The sequence below is a fragment of the Centrocercus urophasianus genome, unplaced genomic scaffold, assembly GCF_019232065.1.
Source record: "Centrocercus urophasianus isolate 14NV4802_14NV808 unplaced genomic scaffold, USGS_Curo_1.0 seq_13, whole genome shotgun sequence".
Classification (NCBI taxonomy): domain Eukaryota; kingdom Metazoa; phylum Chordata; class Aves; order Galliformes; family Phasianidae; genus Centrocercus; species Centrocercus urophasianus.
The window spans coordinates 38758086-38777466 of record NW_024884475.1 but is presented as its reverse complement, the minus strand read 5'-3'; the positions used below and the strand labels follow the sequence as shown (position 1 = coordinate 38777466).

General features: G+C 41.7%; 1 protein-coding gene across 6 annotated transcripts in view; it reads right to left on the bottom strand.

The window, feature by feature from the left end:
• Positions 1-19381, bottom strand: part of EPHA5 (EPH receptor A5) — a 198614-nt gene that overhangs the window by 89399 nt on the left and 89834 nt on the right. For all 6 annotated transcript variants that reach the window (XM_042812275.1, XM_042812279.1, XM_042812276.1 and 3 more), the window contains exon 4: positions 5765-5920. In XM_042812275.1, the coding sequence (XP_042668209.1) occupies positions 5765-5920 (156 nt within the window). The remainder of the gene's footprint in view (positions 1-5764; positions 5921-19381) is intronic.

Sequence of the window (19381 nt, the reverse complement as noted above, 5' to 3'; positions counted from 1 at the left end):
TGAATTCTATTCATCCACCCACCTCTGCCAATTAGCTCTTAGGCAACAGTAAAACCTAAGTTTGGGCATCCAAATCATACCTTAGCAAGACAGTCTATGTACCCCAAAGCAGATGGTAATCCACACAGGCCACTGGAAACACAGCCGTATCTGGCTACTCAACAGCAGCCTTTGTGGACCCTGCCAAGCTCTCAGCACTAGCATGATTGGTTAGTCACACTGTGCTTGCTTATTTTGCCAAGCATCCACACTCGGTATGTCAGTATGGCACTGGCAATGCTATCTAAGGAGGAACAGCTGCTGTGGAACTATCAGAGCTCCTACAGATGTGGTCTGTTTTCCTTCATCCTGCTGGAAGAAGCTGTGGTTGGGCAAAGAAAGCTGCATTACATGCTCAGGTCATGATTACAAAAGCAGCTTCCAGTTCAGCAAGTGGCTGTGCTGCCCATCTGAAGACACCCACAAGACCACTTTTACACGCTGAAGGTGCTGGCATGCACCTTTCCAAAAGTCAGAGGCAACTGACAGTGTGCATTATCACCAGCTACTCCTGCAACCCCTGGCACTGCTCTGTAGATATCTCCCAGTGAGACGAGCAGGACAGCCCAGGCAGGTCTCTCAGCACAGAGCCACAGCCAACTTGAAATGCTCACACTTCACTCAATGGCTTTGAGTTTCAAAAATCTAACCATCTAGTGAGGAGAACCGATACAGTACCCAGAAGATACTTTGAGAAACTTTTCATTTTAATAGACTTGACTTGGAGATGAAGGGCAAGCTGACGATACGCCCTGAAGATGATGTGAAAGGACAGCAAGAATCTCATGCAAGAGACTCACATGGGGAAACTGATCAAAGAAAGATGGAATGGATTTTAGTGGCAGCATTACCAGAAGCTATAGAGCAAAGACTGAGATTTTTCCAAGAAGGCAACAGACTTCCACACAGTTTGAATGAAGTTGTCAAAACCCACGAGCAGCTCCTTGAAAAGAGCCTGTCAGCAAGCTTTACCAGCCAGAAACCCATACAAATTTAACAGCCTGTCTTAGCTTGTCGTCTTCTAGTTTTGTTGTGATGATTGAACTCAATTTGTTATTTAAAATGGGCAGTGTTGCAAAACTGAATCTACCTTCGGTTTTTCACTATTTTCCTTCCCTTCTCCCCTTTTTAAGTCTATAAATTGGTAATGCTTAAGAAACACTGCAATGATCTCAACTCGAGCTATTCTGATTCAACAAGAAACTCAGTGACAGAGGGAAATAAATATTCCTGATTTTTTTTTTTCTTCAGAGAAAAACAGTCAAAGACAAAAGCTAGGTTAGTTTAGGAAATGGCAGCTTTGTCAGAGGTACAGCAGCCATGTCAGCAACTCCCAAAGAAGCCAGGATGTTCCTCTGTAAGAGGACCACAACAGTAACAGCTTCACATTGGTATACATGGGGAATAAGCACCCCCTCCCTGGGCAGAAGGCAGCTGAGGGAGGTGATGCATAGTGGTAGCAGAGCAGGCTGTGCCCAGGCTCAGGATTCCTACAGGCCGCCTCTCACCAGCAGCACCACGGGGTGACAGTGCTGGTTAGCTAATGACACCACAGGACAGCAGCAGCCAGAACTATTTTCCGGCTTCTCATCCTCATACTGATATAATGGGGGCTGGAAATCCATCTCAAGAGCTGTGTGGGTTGTATCTACTGCACTCAAGGATTTTTTTACTGGTTAAATTGTCTGATTTCTCCTTCTGCTGGATGAATGCACTTTCACCGCTATCAGCATTCTAAGAAAAAAATAAAAGAACTCAGGCACAAAAAAAAAACCTACAAAAAACATTTACTGGACAACATGCCTTTAACAGGGGATAAATTATCACTTTTGTAAAGGCAGCAGAGGTTTGTACTCTCTTTGCACAGAAGAATCAGCTGCTCTTCTTGAAGGCTTAAAAACATGCTTTGAAGCTAGTGGGAATGGGTAACCTATAAAATCAGCATTCTCAGAGGGGTCTGAGAAAGGTCTTTAGCTGTCTGCACATACCTAACAGGACCTGCTTGAAGAGTCCTGAAACTGCACATGAGTAAAGCTTTGAAAAATCTCAGCTGGGAGAACAAACCAGTGTTTTAGCTTCAGAAAAGGTAGGCCCCAGATCTGCCAAGAAGCTCTGTTTTAATTTACAGCTTCCCTTCATCAAGATGAACACATTCATTTTCTGCCTTTTTTTTTTTTTTTTTTTTTTTTTTAATTTGTTACTTTGTGCCCTAAGCTGAGATTTACCATTTCTGCAGAATGATTCACTGACCAGAGGGAAGTCATTTCTAAAGATAAAGGTATCAATGTTTTCCTTCATGGACAGCTAACCTGTTGTTTGCTGATATGCGTATTTTTAAAAAATAAATTGAGAAAGAAATTGCCCCTAAGACACAAATACATGTTTTATACATATATATGTGTGTGTGTGTACACAGAGTTAACCGTTTCCTTTGAGAACAGAATGTTACACCAAAAGCTACAAAAATGTCAGTGCATCCCATAAATCACACTCTTTCTTCCATGTTTTTTGTGCCATTCACCTTCACTCATACTTTCTCTGTATACTTTGAACCACAACAGGATTAATCATCAAAGATGGGAGAGGGGAAAATGAGTGCAAAATAGTATGTTTTCATTCAAAATTGACATTTCACAAGAACTGAAGTTAGGACTAGTTATCAAGAAATCAAGCTCAAAAACTTCCTGGGAGATGCATATAACAATACCAAGAATTCTCAAATGCCTGTCAGAACCGAATATTTTTTGTTTGATGGTAATAGCTCTTTTGGACTGCATCACAGCACTATAAATTTAAAAACTGCCAAGCATTACTTATAAAACATGCTTAAGGAACTGAGAAAATTAAATAAAAATGTATTTGTGTTGTGTCCCCTGCCTCATGCTTGTCTGAACAGTTGATAGTGGTTTAGCAGTTTTCTTTAGCAATGGTGGTGGTGGTGGGGAGACTCATGGCAGCTTGAGAGCAAAAGGCACTATCTCTAAATTAGGAAAATGTGATTTTATAGCTATACCAACTGGCACGGGGACCTTAGAGGTGCAGAGCTGAAAACAAACATTGATGTATTCTCTAAAATTAACTAGATTTCAAGTTTGAGGAAATTCTATGAATATTATTAACTTCTGCTGTAATAAATAATAGAAACATTCACAAAACTTAACAGTGTTTTCCTATCCGTCATGACCCAAGTCTGTCTTGCTTGTGTTTCAGTTCATGACAAGATGTTCCCCTGCAAATCTTACAGGATTGGGTTCAAAATGTTAGGGTTGTCACATACTCTTTACTATCCCTGCCAAAATTTACTTTGCCTGCAACTGAGTGGGGTAATGCACAGGCTCTCCTTACCACCTCTAACACAGACACAGCTGGATTAGCACAAAATCCCAAGAAAGGATGCATAGGAGAAGGGAGGATGACTTAGCACACTGAAGCGCACAAAGAGGGCTCAGATGATGCACTCAGCTTTTGGGAGTAGTAAGTATAAATCTCACCAGAGATGCTTCAACACCCTGTACTACTGTACGAGTTTGCCCTGTATGTGGCATAGCAGCATCCTCCGAAACAGCAGGCTAGAGAAGTAAGCAGTGCCTGAGTTGGCATTAAAACTCTCATTTACGTCAGAAGCACTCGGTACCCTGCCAAACCACATCCAAATACAGCTTCACACACCACTGGTGTGTGCACTGCCTGGACTTTAAACAAGCTTATAGTAAGCTTTCAAAACAACCCCCAAACAGCAACAAACAAACAAAAAAATCCCAAACTGACTAATCATCATCATCAACAACAAAAAACAAACCACCACCACCACCAAAATAAAACCCAAGTAAAAAAAGTATATAAAAGGAATACCAATCCACTATTCATGGCATCATAAATTACGGTCTTTACCTACAGGATTCAGACTGTGCCAGAAACCCCATGCTCAGGTCATGGGCTTGCATAAACCTCTTCTTCAGAGCTGGTTGCTTCTTCTGTGTGCTAACTCACCAGCAGGACTGTCTGGCATTACTCTGCCTTGGCTTTGGTTTAGTCTGCTCGAAAGAAGCTGATTTTGTGTGCCTTTTCAGAGTTCTCTTCCCATTTCCCAATACCACCAACACTGGTCCTTTCTCTCATTTATCAAAGTTTTTAAAGACATGTCCAGGGCAAAATAGACATCAGGGAGTACTGTTGTCATAGCTTCCCATGCCGTAGCCCATCCTAGCCACCACTTTGATGCCACAGTATTGTCACTGTCACAGTGCCTGAGGCTGTCTTATTCTTCCCTGTAGCAGAACTTCAGCAGCCATGTGCTTCACATTCCTTAACATAAAAGGTAAATACTGAGATCAAGAGCCTTGTTTCTCCTGTGTTTCCTGTGCCAAGCGACTATTCCAGGTGGGAAGAGATCTGCTGAGAGCAGGCAGTCCTCCTATGTGAAGAGACTCTCCAACTGGAACAGCCTTTTTCCTTCTCTTTTTTGAAGTGCCAACTTGAGAAGCTAGAAAAGACAGCTTTATTCACCAGGACGAAGGCACAGTAAGTGCCACATCCAACCTCAGTTTTCATGCCTGTCCCTGCAGTCCTTTGCTCTCTGCTCTTTTCCACTCTGCTTACAAATCTCTCCTCCTCATCCCTGCACTGAGAACAGCCAGGAGAAGAGCCCCGTGACATGATGCACATTAATATGCCACTGACACAACCTTAAAGGGATCTACCATCTATTCAACTGTGAACTTCCCATTCCTGGAAAGGATTATGCAAAGGAAACAGGATGGAAGTCATCTCTACATCACTCCCAGGTGGCGCTGAGCAAGTACGTGGACTGAACTTACACACCTGCTTTTTCTCCATTGCTGACGTCCCCTGGAAGTTCTGCCTGATCCTACCCCAGTAGTTCAGCTCCTCTTCAGTCCCTTTTAATCACTTTTGCCTGCAAAACTACATTTGGACCCTGACAGATCTGGCCCCAAAAAACCCATGGCCTGTGCTTCACACACGGATACTAGTTGGAGGTGTGGAAACTGAGGCCCTATGTACTTGAAATATAAAACAAACAGAACAACCAGCCTTCAAGCTACAGATGAAAGAATAACAGGACAAGGGTAAAACTAGTGATTCTGATTTCACAATTCAACTCTTAAAACCCTAACTTGCTTGTTATACCACCCTCCCCACACCAAGTGATAAGCTCTACATTTTTTATACCAGTTTGGAGATGCATTTTCTACTTGCAAGTTTTAAGACTACCTTGAAGAATAACAATCTCCAGGTGGCTTGGAAAGGCAAGGTTCGCTCCCTCACTATCTACTGAAAATGAGTTGAGAGACAATGCTAAGCAGGACCATATATACTCTACTTATATCTAGAGCAGACAATCACTATCCATAGTTTCCTCCACGTATGTGCCTGACCCAGGTACCCATGCACACACTTGAGTGCAGCGCTGCTGGCAGAGAACATCTCTGGATGCTTGAAGAGCAAACTACAAGAGATGGAGGATCTATTTGTTACTGAAATGCTCCTCAAGCTTAACAGCACCTTTCCAAAGGTGCTTTCCAAAGGGCTGAGTCTCCTCATGTAATTGGGGGTATGGTGGACAAAGCTAGTGACATTAAGACTGTGTCAGACTAGCTCAGACTGAAGCCCAGAGCCTGTAAAAGCACATTAGGATCATAATGTCTAGTCACAGTACAGGAACAGCTCAAAAGGATTAAAAACAACCCTATAAGCACATGCTTACTTGTACAGGCCATTGTAGGTGGGTCTGATTCCCTCCTAAAATAGTGCTCTTCACACAGGCAAGATGTGGATGCTTCATCAAGCGTGTAGCTGTGAGGGGGACATTTGCTGCAGGATGGACTGTGGGGTGAAGCTTTGAAGAACCCAGGTCTGCATACTGTAAAAAGAAGAACCACAGACTAAGCTCTCCCATCATAAAATTAGTGTCTTCACATTTCCTTTTAAAAACATGTCTTCAGCTACAAAGAAAACAGACAAACACTCGCAAGCTATTTGGTTTGTATATTTCAAAACAAGTCTACTCCACCAGTGTACAATGAACACTTAAATATCTGCATGAAAAGAAAATGAGAATCTGTTGACTATATTTCCCCCCTAGCATCTGCCTTTGCTGAGTATTTATTTTCTGTGTTGAATGCATGAGGTAACATCTTTTCTCTCTGCTTTAGGAAACATTATTGAGTTTGGGATTTTTTTTCATTCAGTTTTAGAAAAGCACGTAAAATACATCTTGTGGTTTTTGTTTAAGATGTTCTATACCCAGAAATCAATATCTCAGCACATAATAACAATACAGTGGTGGAGGGGATCTTGAGATCGAAAGCTTTAAGACATTGTGATAAGGCTACTTCCCTAGGGCTTCTTACTCTGAAAACCTATGATGAATTTTAAAGTACTCTATATAAGACAGATTGCTCTGGGTATAGCCTGAATCAAGCATGCTTGCCATGCAGGGTGCTCCTTCTGGCTCCAATATATATGCACGATAAAGCACAAAGTCTCCATATAAGAAATTTTTGTGTTCTCACAAATGTAATATATTGGCTAAGGATAGCTTGGGTTTTTTTATTCTCTTTCTTTTATCAGAATTTGAACTCAGTACAGTAATACTTTGTTTCCAAGCTCATGGAACAAGTGCTGTTTCACCTAAACAATGATCTCTGCATTCATTCACCTCTGTGTGCATGCAGCACAAGCAGTGACAATCCTAGGTTTCTGTGTTTCCACCTTGTCTTTAGAAACAAGCCAAGTGGACCTGTAATCACATAGTTGGTATACAGAATTACAAGGCCACAGTTACCACAAAGAAAAACAAAGCACAGATAAAACCTGTGGAAAACCTGACTTGTTGGTCACCTCAAAAAGCAAAGATATATAAACATGTTGCCTGACTCCAAAAAGCTGCCACATTTTTCCCTTCAAAGATGCTCTTATGTCCAGTTTGGTATCAATGATGGACAGGCCTTGACATTAAGATTTACAGGAGTTACCTGGAAATCCCAGAACCTTTCCATCTGCATTCAAACAACCCCAGTTGAATAGCAAATGAGCTGACAGCAGAAGCATTTATACTATCCCACCATCAATGTCCCAGACAAAAACAGCACAAAGGCCATGTGCTAAAATTCAACCGGAAGATGTGATACTGAGTTCAACTTTCCTGCAGATAAAGTGTAAATTTTTATTATTAATCCCTTTTCCTCTGAAGGACCAAGTAGGACAACTGGCTCTAAAGTTGACTCTGCTCCCTGTAGTGAGAAACTCTCTTGACATCTTCCCCTTTCATCACAAACTTTTTCACCAAAGGTGAGACACTTGCACATCAACTCCTATCAAAAACACACGGTGTTTTATTTGGTATGGCAGCTATTCTGGTATCAGCTCTCTACAATGCAGGGAGAAAATCCCTTGGAATCACCAGCAAGTCTTTGCTGATGGAGATCAGCAAAAGGGATAGCAATCCAGGAGCAAACCATACACCTCCCCAAGTTCCACCTTGAGTTTTGCCTGGGCCATGCAAGCAATTTCCAAAATTGCTCAGCATTCAATTATTTTTTCATATTTAGGCTGTGAGTTCTGGAGCACACAGTCCTTATCTTGTAGCCATGCATGGGGCACAGTGAACACACCTACAGCCAAACTTATTCTAGATAATTGCTAACACACTTACCGCAAGCTGCCCTGATGTCTTATGGCACATTCCTTAGTTTCTAACACAGTTTCTTTACTTTATTTACTTCACAGCTATCTTCAGGTGCTACCCTATCTGTACAGCAGGAATAGTTACAAATGCTCTGGAGAGTCTTCAGGTAGAAGAGACCATGACATGACTCCAGCCTTTGATCTGTATTTCAAAGACAGATCAAAACTCACTTGTATATGCAGACAAAAGAGATGGGAGAATGAAAACACAAACACATGTGAAGTATAAAGAGTGCAACCCACGTCTAGTATGTACTCGAAGTAATTAGCCTTCAGAAAAGGACTCGAATTTATCTCATTATGACCCATCAAGACAGACAGAAAATCATTAAATCATTATGGCACAAGAGTTTACTGTGCTTCTATTGTGTGCAAAGCAGCAAATGCAACATAAATCAGTTTTCCTCAACATATTTTCAACGAGGTGCAGTTTGTTAATGGTATGATACATAGCTCAGCTTGAAGGGAATGTTTTGTTTTCATGAGTAAGTGCACTGCCAACAGATTCACAACACCAGTAACCTTTTTTTTTTTTTTTAATGAGGGATGTGAAATGAAACTAAACTAGATCAGTTTTTGTGTAATCTGAAGCTCCCCTGGGTCAGACAGGTCCCTCCTCTGCCCAAATAGTATAAGAAGGCATATTCGAGGGCATTACATTATACTGAAAGTTGCAACATCAATCCTCACAACAAACATCCAGCACAGTGGGCTGTCAAATCTAAGTGAAAGACCTTCATATCAGTTCAAAAGAAAGAATTCAGGAAAAGGAGATGAGCTATGCTATTAAAGAAAAGAAAAATAGCTATTAAAGAAAGAAAGAAAAAAAAAAAAAGCAGAAGGGCAATAAATAAAATACACGTCAGAACTACCACAGCAAATCAGATGAAAGGTGTGCAGAGTCAAAAGCCCAGCAGCAGATGCTTTGGGGAGGACAGAGGGGCGTTTGCTCAGCTACCCCAGCCCAGTTTCCCAGCCATAGGTGAACAGGAGCTTGGGAGAGCAACTAGTACCTATTGCTCGATTTTTCTCTGCACTCTTACCTGGTTTGATTTGGACGTGAGAGCTGTCTCCGGTACATCTTACCCTCCACCTGCAGAGCAGGTATAATGGTAGCATCATGAGCACAGTCCTGGACAAGCTCAACAGCCAAAAAGCAAGGGCTAGTATATTATTTTTCTGCCTTTGCTGGCAAAGAGTTGGGTATTTGTGTTAGCTGAAGGGGAGTTGGACTAGGTAGTCTTCAGAGGTTCCTTCCAACTCTAAGGATTCTATGATTCTATGATTTTGTGATCTGGATTTGCAGCAAAACAGAGCCATAAGCAGTCTGTGCCTTGTAAGCATATACCTTGGGTTTTGGTCTGTTGTCTTACTGTTCCTCTTCTGAAAGCCAACCTTAAAATCTTCTCATGAAGTATACATGATTTTATTTAAAATTACATGGTCTGGAGTCTGGAGTTTAATGTCTAATTAAATCTTATTTTGGTCTTATATTTTTATCTCGGTATTTCTAATTCAGTGGTTTTTCAAAGGATATGTAGAATTAGCACAGTACAGCCGTTCATTTAATGGTATTATCTGTCTTTTAAAGAGGGTGGGAAAAGGAGGAGAAATAAGATGAGCCTAAGATTCCTCATAATCTGCTGCAAGCCAGCTGAATAGAAATGGTTTTAAGCTGTCAATGACACCTACTTCTTTCCTTCTAATATTAAAACTGATAACTCCTTAACTGATTAACAGCCACTGATGTGTGAAAACAGTCTTTAAACAAAATTAGCTGCTGAAAAAAAGAGAATATTTTTAGATGCACAAAATATGCCATAAGCAACCTGCTGGTGTTAGGGGGGATGTGTTTCTGTTAGCAGCACATCCATTACCCGCAAATTAGTTACACTTTTTCATTTTCAGTAGCAACCACAAAAAGTCACAGGCACAGAGCTTTAGCAGCCATGCAGTCTCTTGATGCCAGTGCTTTGGGCCAGGCTGGCACAAGATCACTGTGATGAGTGATGGCAGCCAGAGTTTCTTGGGACAACACCAGCACGAGCTGATCCCTCCAGTTGGCAGTCAGATTAGAACCTGGCTTCATATCTTATAGATGGGATCCCCCCAAGAGCCATGCTACTAGACATTAGGTCTTATAATGTATGTAAACAAAGGAGGAATCATTGGGACTCGTACAATATAAACTGGACTCTTCAAATGCCATGCTGAACTTTCATGTGCTCTATCAGTACAAGAGACAGAGAGCACCAGAACAAACCAAAAAAATCAAACATCTGGGACTATTTGACAGAGGTTATTTTCTGCAAGCCTCACCATCAAACGATTTGCAGCCGCAGCTCATTCCTGAACTTCAGTTGAATGCTGCATCCACGGCACAGATCTCCCTTCCTCTCTGGCTACGATGTACACTGGCCCAGGCAGCACCCAGCAAGCTGCTCAGGCACATGTGCTGGGAACAAGGACCTCCTCTCAGCCTACCCACCCGATCAAGAACCAAACCCATGTACACGGCCACAGCAGTAAAAGCATCCATCATCTGTAACACAGGAAGCCCTCAGCTATCATGACATCAAATTAATATTGGACTGAGTCTAGGCCTTGTCCCTGTGGAGAGAAGAGCCAGGAAGCATGACCTTATAAAGCCTCGAAAGCCCAGGGGAGATGAGAAAGGTCCAACCCTTCGAACTCTTGTAATTCTGGGAGGATAAGCCTGGAGTACTTAAATGCTTAGTATCAGCAAAGCAACCTTTTGTATATCCCAGAAAACAAAGCTCAAATAGGAGTGATACCATCTTCCTTGCAGAGAATTAAATTAGTCTCCACAGTAATCAGAAACTATAAATATCACTCCCAAGGTAGTGTTGCTAATCCATAAAGCTAAAGAATGAAATCTAACAAAAATTAACGGGGATAAGAACATCTAGTCTAGTCAGAACACAGGTTATCCAACTGAAACCTGTTTCCCTCCCGGAGTATATCTTGCCCAGGAGCAAACCACAAACTCATTTTGTTTCTCCTTCCCATGCTTTAGACTGATTAGCCTTTTCAAACTGCAAACTTCTTCAGGCAGGGACTGTCAAATTACCACAGCTTTTAGGAGCAACCACAGCATAAACACAAAAAAATTCTGCCCCATGGATATACCTGAGTTCTGTAATCCACACCAAGCTGGCTCTCGGATGAAACCCAAGTAGGATGTGTTATGTGTATTCAGCAGAAAGGAGAGCGGCTCTGTAACTCATCAACTCTGCCCTCATTAGCACATCACTCCAGCACAGGGAATATGCCTTGCGAGTTGCAGGATTTGAATAAAAACAAGCTACAAATAACCAACCCCTGTTCTGGTCTCTGGAGCTGCCACGCCTTGAAGCGCTTGCACCAAGAAGAGAGAGCTGCTGCCTCTTAGATGTGTCCAAAACCTAAAGAAAAAGGGTTTAGCGAGGTACAGTCTTTACAATGTGGAATCAATTAAACTGCTGAGAGGCTCCAACTATCAGCTTGTGCTCCTAACATGCACTTTTACTTACAAGACAAAACAAAACAAAAACACAGCAGACTGTCTTCATGTCTCCCAAAGAATATAAACAGATGATCTCTGCGCTCTCTTGAAAGCAACCAGGAATTATGCTGGGGGAAAAAAAAAACAACAGCCCACAATTGAGTTTCTTCCTGCAGAATTTCCAAGTAGGCTCCCAAGAGCTAATCCTGCCCATCCTAACAGCTCTCCTTGAGCTGCAGGCAGACACTGAAATTGCTGCCAAAGCTATAAAGCTATAGAAAATGTGTAAAATGCCCTGATTATATCTCCTTTAGGGTCAGTCGTTCTATCTGCAATAGCGCTCTGTTGCTTCCTGCAGCACGCCTTGGGGATTTGAAGGAAATTAAATAAATATCCACTAATAAAACACTGTAATTCAAAGCTGCCAGTTTGCTCAAATCCTGCAGATTTGCCAGCATCCTTCGGCAACTCCATCACCCAGTGCTGCAGCAATGAGACTTGCTAAAAGTCTTTTAAAAGCGGTTTCTGGAGCTGGATGAATAAACAGGTATTCTGAGGGCTTCACATCTTGAAGACAGACTCAAGACCTTACCTTGAAGGAAAAATGATTCACACATCCCAAGCAGGAAAAAGTCTTGAACTTTTTTGTTCTAAGAAAATCACCACATATCTGGGCAATCTGTTCCAGAATAGCAAAGGACAGGCATGGGTTGCCCATAGAGGTGGTGGAAGCCCCATCGCTGGAGACGCTCAAGGTCAGGCTGGACTGGGCTCTGAGCACCTGATGTAGCTGTAGGTGTCCCCATTCCTTGCAGGAGAATTAGACCAGATGACCTTTAAAGGTCCATTCCAACTCAAAGGAATCTATGATTCTATGAATACATTGCGTTTTTTTGCTACTGTTCTGACCAAGTTTATGCTAAATCAGGCTCCATTACTGCCACTATGCATTGAAATGAACTCCAGCTCTCAATACCAAAACAGCCTCGAAAACTAGAATATAAATAAATTAGTATTTTCCCTTCTTCCCCTAGCAAACACCACTTTTTCCCCCACGTGACTCACTAAATTGTCACACAGAAATTTATGACATGAGCATAGTTGCTGGAAAACTAAGAATTAACTGCCACTAATGACATTAATGTGCTTCTTCTAAATGGTATAAAACTTCATCACATGGCAGCGCTCTGAAAAATTCATCAAATTCCCAAGCCAGCTACATTTGCAAGCCATAAAGATAACTTGAGCACAATATATTTGAAAATGCTTGTGATTACGTTAAGGCCTTAATGGACTATATTTCTGTACATTTTGACTTTGCTCCAGCAGATTTTGGAATGATTGGTAAGACAAAACCTGAGTCAAGCCTAAACTCTCAGCAGTGTGATAAAGGAGCAGGGAAGGAGATTTATCCTCACGTACATACAAAAACAATGCCATCATTTGGGTTTGATTTCACAGAAGGAAAGCAAGCTATGGAAAATAAATGCTCTGAAGGGAAACAGTGTTTTTCAGAAGCACTCAGCATTGTATGAGCTTGTTCCTCCTGGCTTTGCTGGCAGCTGGGCTAATATCAAGCAATTTGCAAACTTCTCACCTCTGCAATCCAGACTCAACTTTTACTTAGGTTAGACAGTGATAGGACAACAAGGAATGGTTTTAAAATAAAAGAGGAAAGATTTTGATTGGATGTCAGGGGGAAGTTTTTCACTGAGAGAGTAGTGAGGCACTGGCACAGGCTGCCCAGAGTTTGAATCCTGCTACAGACTGTAGATGTCTATGAAGGTGTTCAAGTGCAGGTTGGATGGGGCCCCAGGCAGCCTGATCTAGTGCTTCATCTAATGGTTGGCAACCCTGCCCGTGACAGGGAAGTTGGTGATTCTTTAGGTTCCTTCCAACCCAAGCCATTCTATGATTCAATGCTTTTTTTGCAATCTGACACTCACTGCAAACACAGGTTTTGCCCAAAAAACCCCATGAAATTATGTTCATCTTTCCTTATACTACAGGGACACGTGCTCCCAAGTCTTCTTAGCAGAGGAATGCTACATGCTCTATTACTTTTTTTTTTTTTTTACCAAAAAACATTTATGTTCAAAATAAACTAGGAGAAACTTGTATATTCCAATTGAAAGCACTGTTTCCTGGAAGAAACAGAATTTCTATAACCAAGAAATACACACTCTTGCAAGCCATCCATACACACGAGGACTTTGTCACTTTCACAAGAATCACAAGCTAATTTGATGCAAGGAACCTTTTTACACCACTTCTGTCCTCTATTTACATTTTTGATGGGGCTGGAAGGGTGACAGCAGGTCCAGATGACAACACAAACATTCAAAAACGTGGCATCTCCAACATATGCAACTTTACCTTGTTTCCCCAGGTGGCTTCACCTCCTTGGCCTGCTGGCTGGTACTGCGAACTGGTCACCCCAGATGCTCTCATATCAGTGTCTCAGCTGGATCACAGCTTTGCAGACACTGTGCTCCTTCCCTGAGCTGTGCTGGTGCCCTCTGGGCAGCCCAGGGTGTGTCTGCAGCTCTCACACCTCTGGTGACAAAGTGCGATCCAGGATATCCTCAGAAAGCCCCATCTATCTATCTCATAACAAGGAAAGGCAGTCTGCATCCTATTGCTACAGGCTGTCTGCCTTGAATAGCTATAAAATATCTATCTCCAGGAATCTATACATCGATAAAATCTGTGTGTCTTTTCTTTGTTATCTGAGGTGCGAGACTAAGATGCACTTAAATTCTGCTTAAATTACTGTCTCTCTTTCTTAATGATGACAAACTGAAATCATTTTGCTAACTTAAACAGAAGAAGCAATGATTTACAACGCTGCACCAAGGAGAAAAACACAGTTTAAGATACAGAGGAAGGCAGACAGATTTGTTTCTTTGTGCTTGTAAACATAACTTGAGATGCCTAGCTCTTGAGTAATCCGAGAGGAACAAGTCTGTTTTGAGGGCTCTGCACACAGACACAGCCTAGTGCATCCTTTGTTATGTGAATGGTAACTTAGACATGCAAGCTGCATTGTGTGCTAAGCAAGGGGAGGATTGATGGACAGGCCGCAGGACTCCCCTGAGTTCAACAGCAGTGCTGACTGAATAGCAATAACAACCATCATCTCTAATGGCAACAGTGGGACAGGATCAAACTTGAAAATGATCCAGCCCAAATCTCCCTGTGTACGTCTGTATACACGTATTACAGACAGCAGTGCAAAGACCAATCAGTAAAATCTCCCAGAAAATAGGGTTCTTCAAAGCCACACGTTGCTGGCATAACACTGCAAAAAGGATTTTAGTGTTCTGATTCAGTCGGCCATACAAAGTTGGAGCCTGGCCAACGAAAGAAAGATTCTCTAATTATGCTGTGGTTTGGACAATTGCAACCAATTGTGGTTAAGAAATATGACATTTGGGAGGATTTATTTTGATGATTTATGTCATCTGTGTTTACTCTACCAACATTTAAAGGATTTAGCTTCACATGTTCAGCTTACTAGTTGAAAGCAGTAGGAAGAACTAAAATCCTTAAAGTATTTCCTTCTGGCTGACTATCTTGCACAATTTCACTTGCATGGACAAGAATTTTAGGTGGTATAAAAGTCACCTTTTCTTCCACTGACTTCATTTAACACTTCAGTCTAAACTGGGCAGCACATCCAATCTATGGAGATGCCGATATCTCAATAAAGGCTCTTTTCAGAGCCTGTCACAAAAGTTTAAGGGCTTGTTTGCTTCTAGCTTTATGATCATCTGTCTCAGGAGGTAAATTTGGTAGGATTGGCTGTAGACAATTTATTTTAAAATTGTTTCTCTAAAATTTATGTCTGGGCATATGTCACTCCAGACACATCTATTCAAATTCCATCAGAGGGCGATGTAGATGGATCTTTTACAGTCCTTATGACAAAATGCAGGAAGGGTTTATCCAGAGTTGCCTGAAGTAAGTGTGTTAAATGGGTTCATGCACATAAAAGTGACTCTTGGGAAGTGTATTTACAAACCTAAACCAAAGCGATGCTAAGCAGAGCTGTTAGAGGAACAGGAGGCTGAAAGTCACATAGGAAATGCAGATGTGTCTCCTGAGGAATGTTTCCTCTCAGTTGCCTCTCTTACCTCACAAGCTGGTGGATTTTTGGATTAGAGCATGCAAAAGAGAGTTAAAGAGATGGAGGTGTCACCAAGCTAAATTCTGATGCTTTGGTTAGGCTGCAACAAATTGAAGGAGATGTGCAAGGAGGATAGAAGTATTAACCTCTCTTGAGACCAACATTCTTTAGCATTTATAAATGACATAGACAGTGGGAACAAGTGCACTCTCAGCATGTTTGCTGATGACACCAAGCTGAGTAGTACAGCTGATATAAAAAGAAGGAAGGGATGCCATCTAAGGAGACATGGACAAGGTTGAAAAGTGGGCCCACAAGAATCTAATGAGATTTAACAAAGTAAAGTGCAATATGTTGCACTTGGTTTGGAGCAGTCCAAGGTATGTGTATACAAACTGGGAAAAGGACTCAATGAGAGCAACCAAATGAAGAAGGACTTGGGGGTCCTGGTAGGCAAAAAAGCTGGACATGAGCTAGCAGTGCATGCCTGCAGCCTGACAGGCCAACTGTATCCTGAGCTGCATCAACAGAGGGGTGGCAGTAGGGTGAGGGAGGTGACTGTTCCCCTCTACTCCGCCCTCGTGAGACTCCATCCAGAGTACTGCATCCAGGCCTGCAACCACCAGTACAGAAAAGGCATGGAGCTCCTGGAGTGGGTTTCAAATAAGGGCATGAAGATGATCAGAAGGCTGAAGCACTTTTCCTACAAAGAAAGGCCAAGGCTGCTGGGCATGTTTACCCTGGAGAAGGGAAAGCTCCAGGTAGACCTCACTGAGGCCTCTCGGTAGATATAGAAAGCTAAAAAACAAGAGGCAGTCTAACTAGTTACACAGGTAGATGTAGTGATAGGACAAGAGGGAACAGCTTTAAACTAAAAGAGGAGAGATTTAGATGAGATGCGTGGAGAAAATATTTCACTCAGAGGGTGGTGATGTTCTGGCACAGGCTGCTCAGAGAACCCCATCCCTACAGATATTCATGTTCAGGTTGGACCCTGGACAGCCCAATTCAGTGGGTGGCAACTAGCCCATCACAGGAGGCTGAAGCTGGATGGTCTTCATGGTCCCTTCCAACCCAAGCCGTGCTGTGATTATATGATTAACATTCAGAGAAATTTAACTAGGAAAGCTGAACAAAGCACTTCATTCTACATAGGCAACAAAGTCAGTATTGAGACATTAACCATTAACCTTATTGCATGAAAATACAGCACTTTGTGACTTCAGTTTAATTGACTGGACACCAAAATACTGAAACTATTTGTTAAGTTGACTAAACCATTCTTCTGGGTCAGATGAAAAAACTATTCACAGTTCATCTGCCTAGCCAAATACCTCTGCTGAAAAGCTCCACCTTAGAAACAAGCACTGTGAAGCGCAATCTGAGGTGTAGCCAGCTCTGGCCACATCAATATTTGGAGCAATTCTTTGAGCTGTGGTCCTGCAGCAGTAAGAGAATTTCCAACTTTAATAAGAACTCTCCCATTCTGGAGGAGAACTTGCTGCATATGCACACAACAGCTCAGACTCAAGTTCAATCAGTACAACTCGACACTTTAAACCTCTCGGTTTTGCGGCCAATTGTAATACTCTTTGGATGGGCTGCCTCATGGCTTTTGGGTGCTGGAGCTGGATCATTCTTGACACTAACAAGCTAGAGCTGCTGTGAACCTTGCCAAAGGTTCACACAGAGAAGAAAAGACCCAAACTCCTGAGACAATAACATGCAGTTATATCCGAAGTATTTTCTTTTCCAGACTATAAACGGTACTATTCTGAGAAAAAGCATCCACATAAAAGCATTCTGCTCTTGGGAGAGGGATGTCCCTGTTGACAGGCCCACAGTCTTGGCTCTTTCCGCCCAGATAGCTGTTGGATATACATGGCTGCAACAAAAATTAAGTATGAAGCAGAAGTATATCAAAGCAAATGCTACCTTCCTGCATGCTACGTGCACCTTTACTCAAATCTCTACTCAATAAACCCATTTCTCCCTAACAGATTACAACATAACATGAACACTAGCTTGAAGTAAAATATGCAGCTGTGATACTGGTCATTCTCACAGTCTGAATTTGAGCTTCCAAGGCTTGATTTATGGAGATTTTATTCTCAAATTATTGTAAGGAAATACTGTTCCTTAATTGGTTCTGTAGCTACAACCAGAGAAATAAGCACTACCTGCGTGAGTCTGTTTACTCTGGAAATCAGCACTGCATTTGAAATTCCTGTGCTGTCCCTTCAGTCTTGCATTCTATCATCTGAAACAGTCTTCCTAACACTAGTTAAGAAAAAAAAAAAGCAAGGAATCTGCATTGCAGAAGACATCTACAGTTGATTTGTTCAAGGAAAGAGTGGAAGACAACAAGAGGGGAGGAAAGCAAGCAGACAGTGTTCCCACACATTTTGCCCTGGATTCAGCATGCTGCAGGCCAGCTGGGAGTCGTGGCAAACCTATACCTTGCAAGAGAAGACTGCAACTTGTCTCATACAAGATCACTCCTAATAGTTTTCCATCCCACAGGTCATCTTCCACATCTTTTTGCTAAGACTTGTCAAATACTGAGATACCTATCAGTCAGTGGGTGAGAGTGGCATAGGAATACACTCTCTATTCTCCTCTCGGAAGACCTGAGACATAGAGAATCTGCATGAGAATCTGAAGAATCAGTCTTGTGCAAAAGAGAGAATATGCTTCTTGGCTTTTTGAGAAGAAAGCTGGAAAACCAACACCAACAGTGGGAGGCAAACAAAGAGCCCAGTATGTATCCTTTAACTGAAATGGCACGCTTTGCACCGGAAAACTAAATGAGCATTTCTTGACCTAAGTAAAGACAGGTAATATTCTATTTCCCTGTCTTCTCTTGAACTCTACCCTACAATGATTACATACAGATGTACTTCTGGATATGGTGATTATTTCTGCTGTTGGTAGGATTTTTTATTATTTTTTTTTTTCCCTAAAAGCACTAAAGAGGAGCTAGGTACTTCTGTGGCTCTGACAATTTGCTGAAATAGTATTCACTTTTCTTTTTTTTTAATAGAAGCTGTGCGAGTGGCAGAAACCCAGGGTTCATTATTCTGCAAAGAAATTCTCCTGTCAACCAGGCAAATTTAAAAATAAATAGTTGCAATTAAATGTGCTGCTACATTATTTATGTAGATGCATTTAATTTGCAAAAAGCTGCTATAAAATATTCCCCTTCAACACAAGGGAAATATATTGCTCTCTTATTGTATACTTTCTTCTCCCTGCTCAAATGTATGTTGCTCCCTACCTATTTTTTTTCCTCTGTGTTACTTAACACATCGTTTTCCAACCACTGTTTTTGCTACTTCAGCCTTGAAAGAATGAGAGATGCAATCCAAATCCAACTGTTTCTTTCCATATTGATTATAAGCAATTAGGCTGCTGAATGATTACTAGATAGATAATTCCACTATCTCCCTTGCAATAGAGGACCTCCCCTCTGCATTTTGCTCCTATAGCTGCTGGATAAATAATATGCGCCAAGACTGCCCAAGGCTTCAGAGTGCATATTAATTCTGCCAGGAACTACAGACACTCTGAAGAATTGCTAATTTAACAACAGACTGTGAAATTATTTTTTCTTTATTAATTGCTGTGCTATTTGAAAGCGACTTCACTGACCTGATTGTCTTTCTGCGGTGAAGAACAGGGGGCATTCCATCCTGTCATCAAATAATTGAAAGCTTTCTCCACAGCAGTCCTTGTATTTTTATCCAGATATAAATATGTGAAACAAGCACTAATAAAAATAGGTTAACTTGCTGCAGGTGTTCCTCTGTCAATTTATCCAGGTGATATTAGCAAAATCTGACAGGGAAGCATAGTGATATATCTCACATGTGCCTTGACATTTTGATTCTGTTTGTTAGAGTTGTGCACGGATCTGGCTTTTAGTCCAAGACCTCTATAGCTGTCAGTCTGTGCAAACAGTATTTGACAGGACGTCCATTTAGCAGGATGGGAGGGCAAAG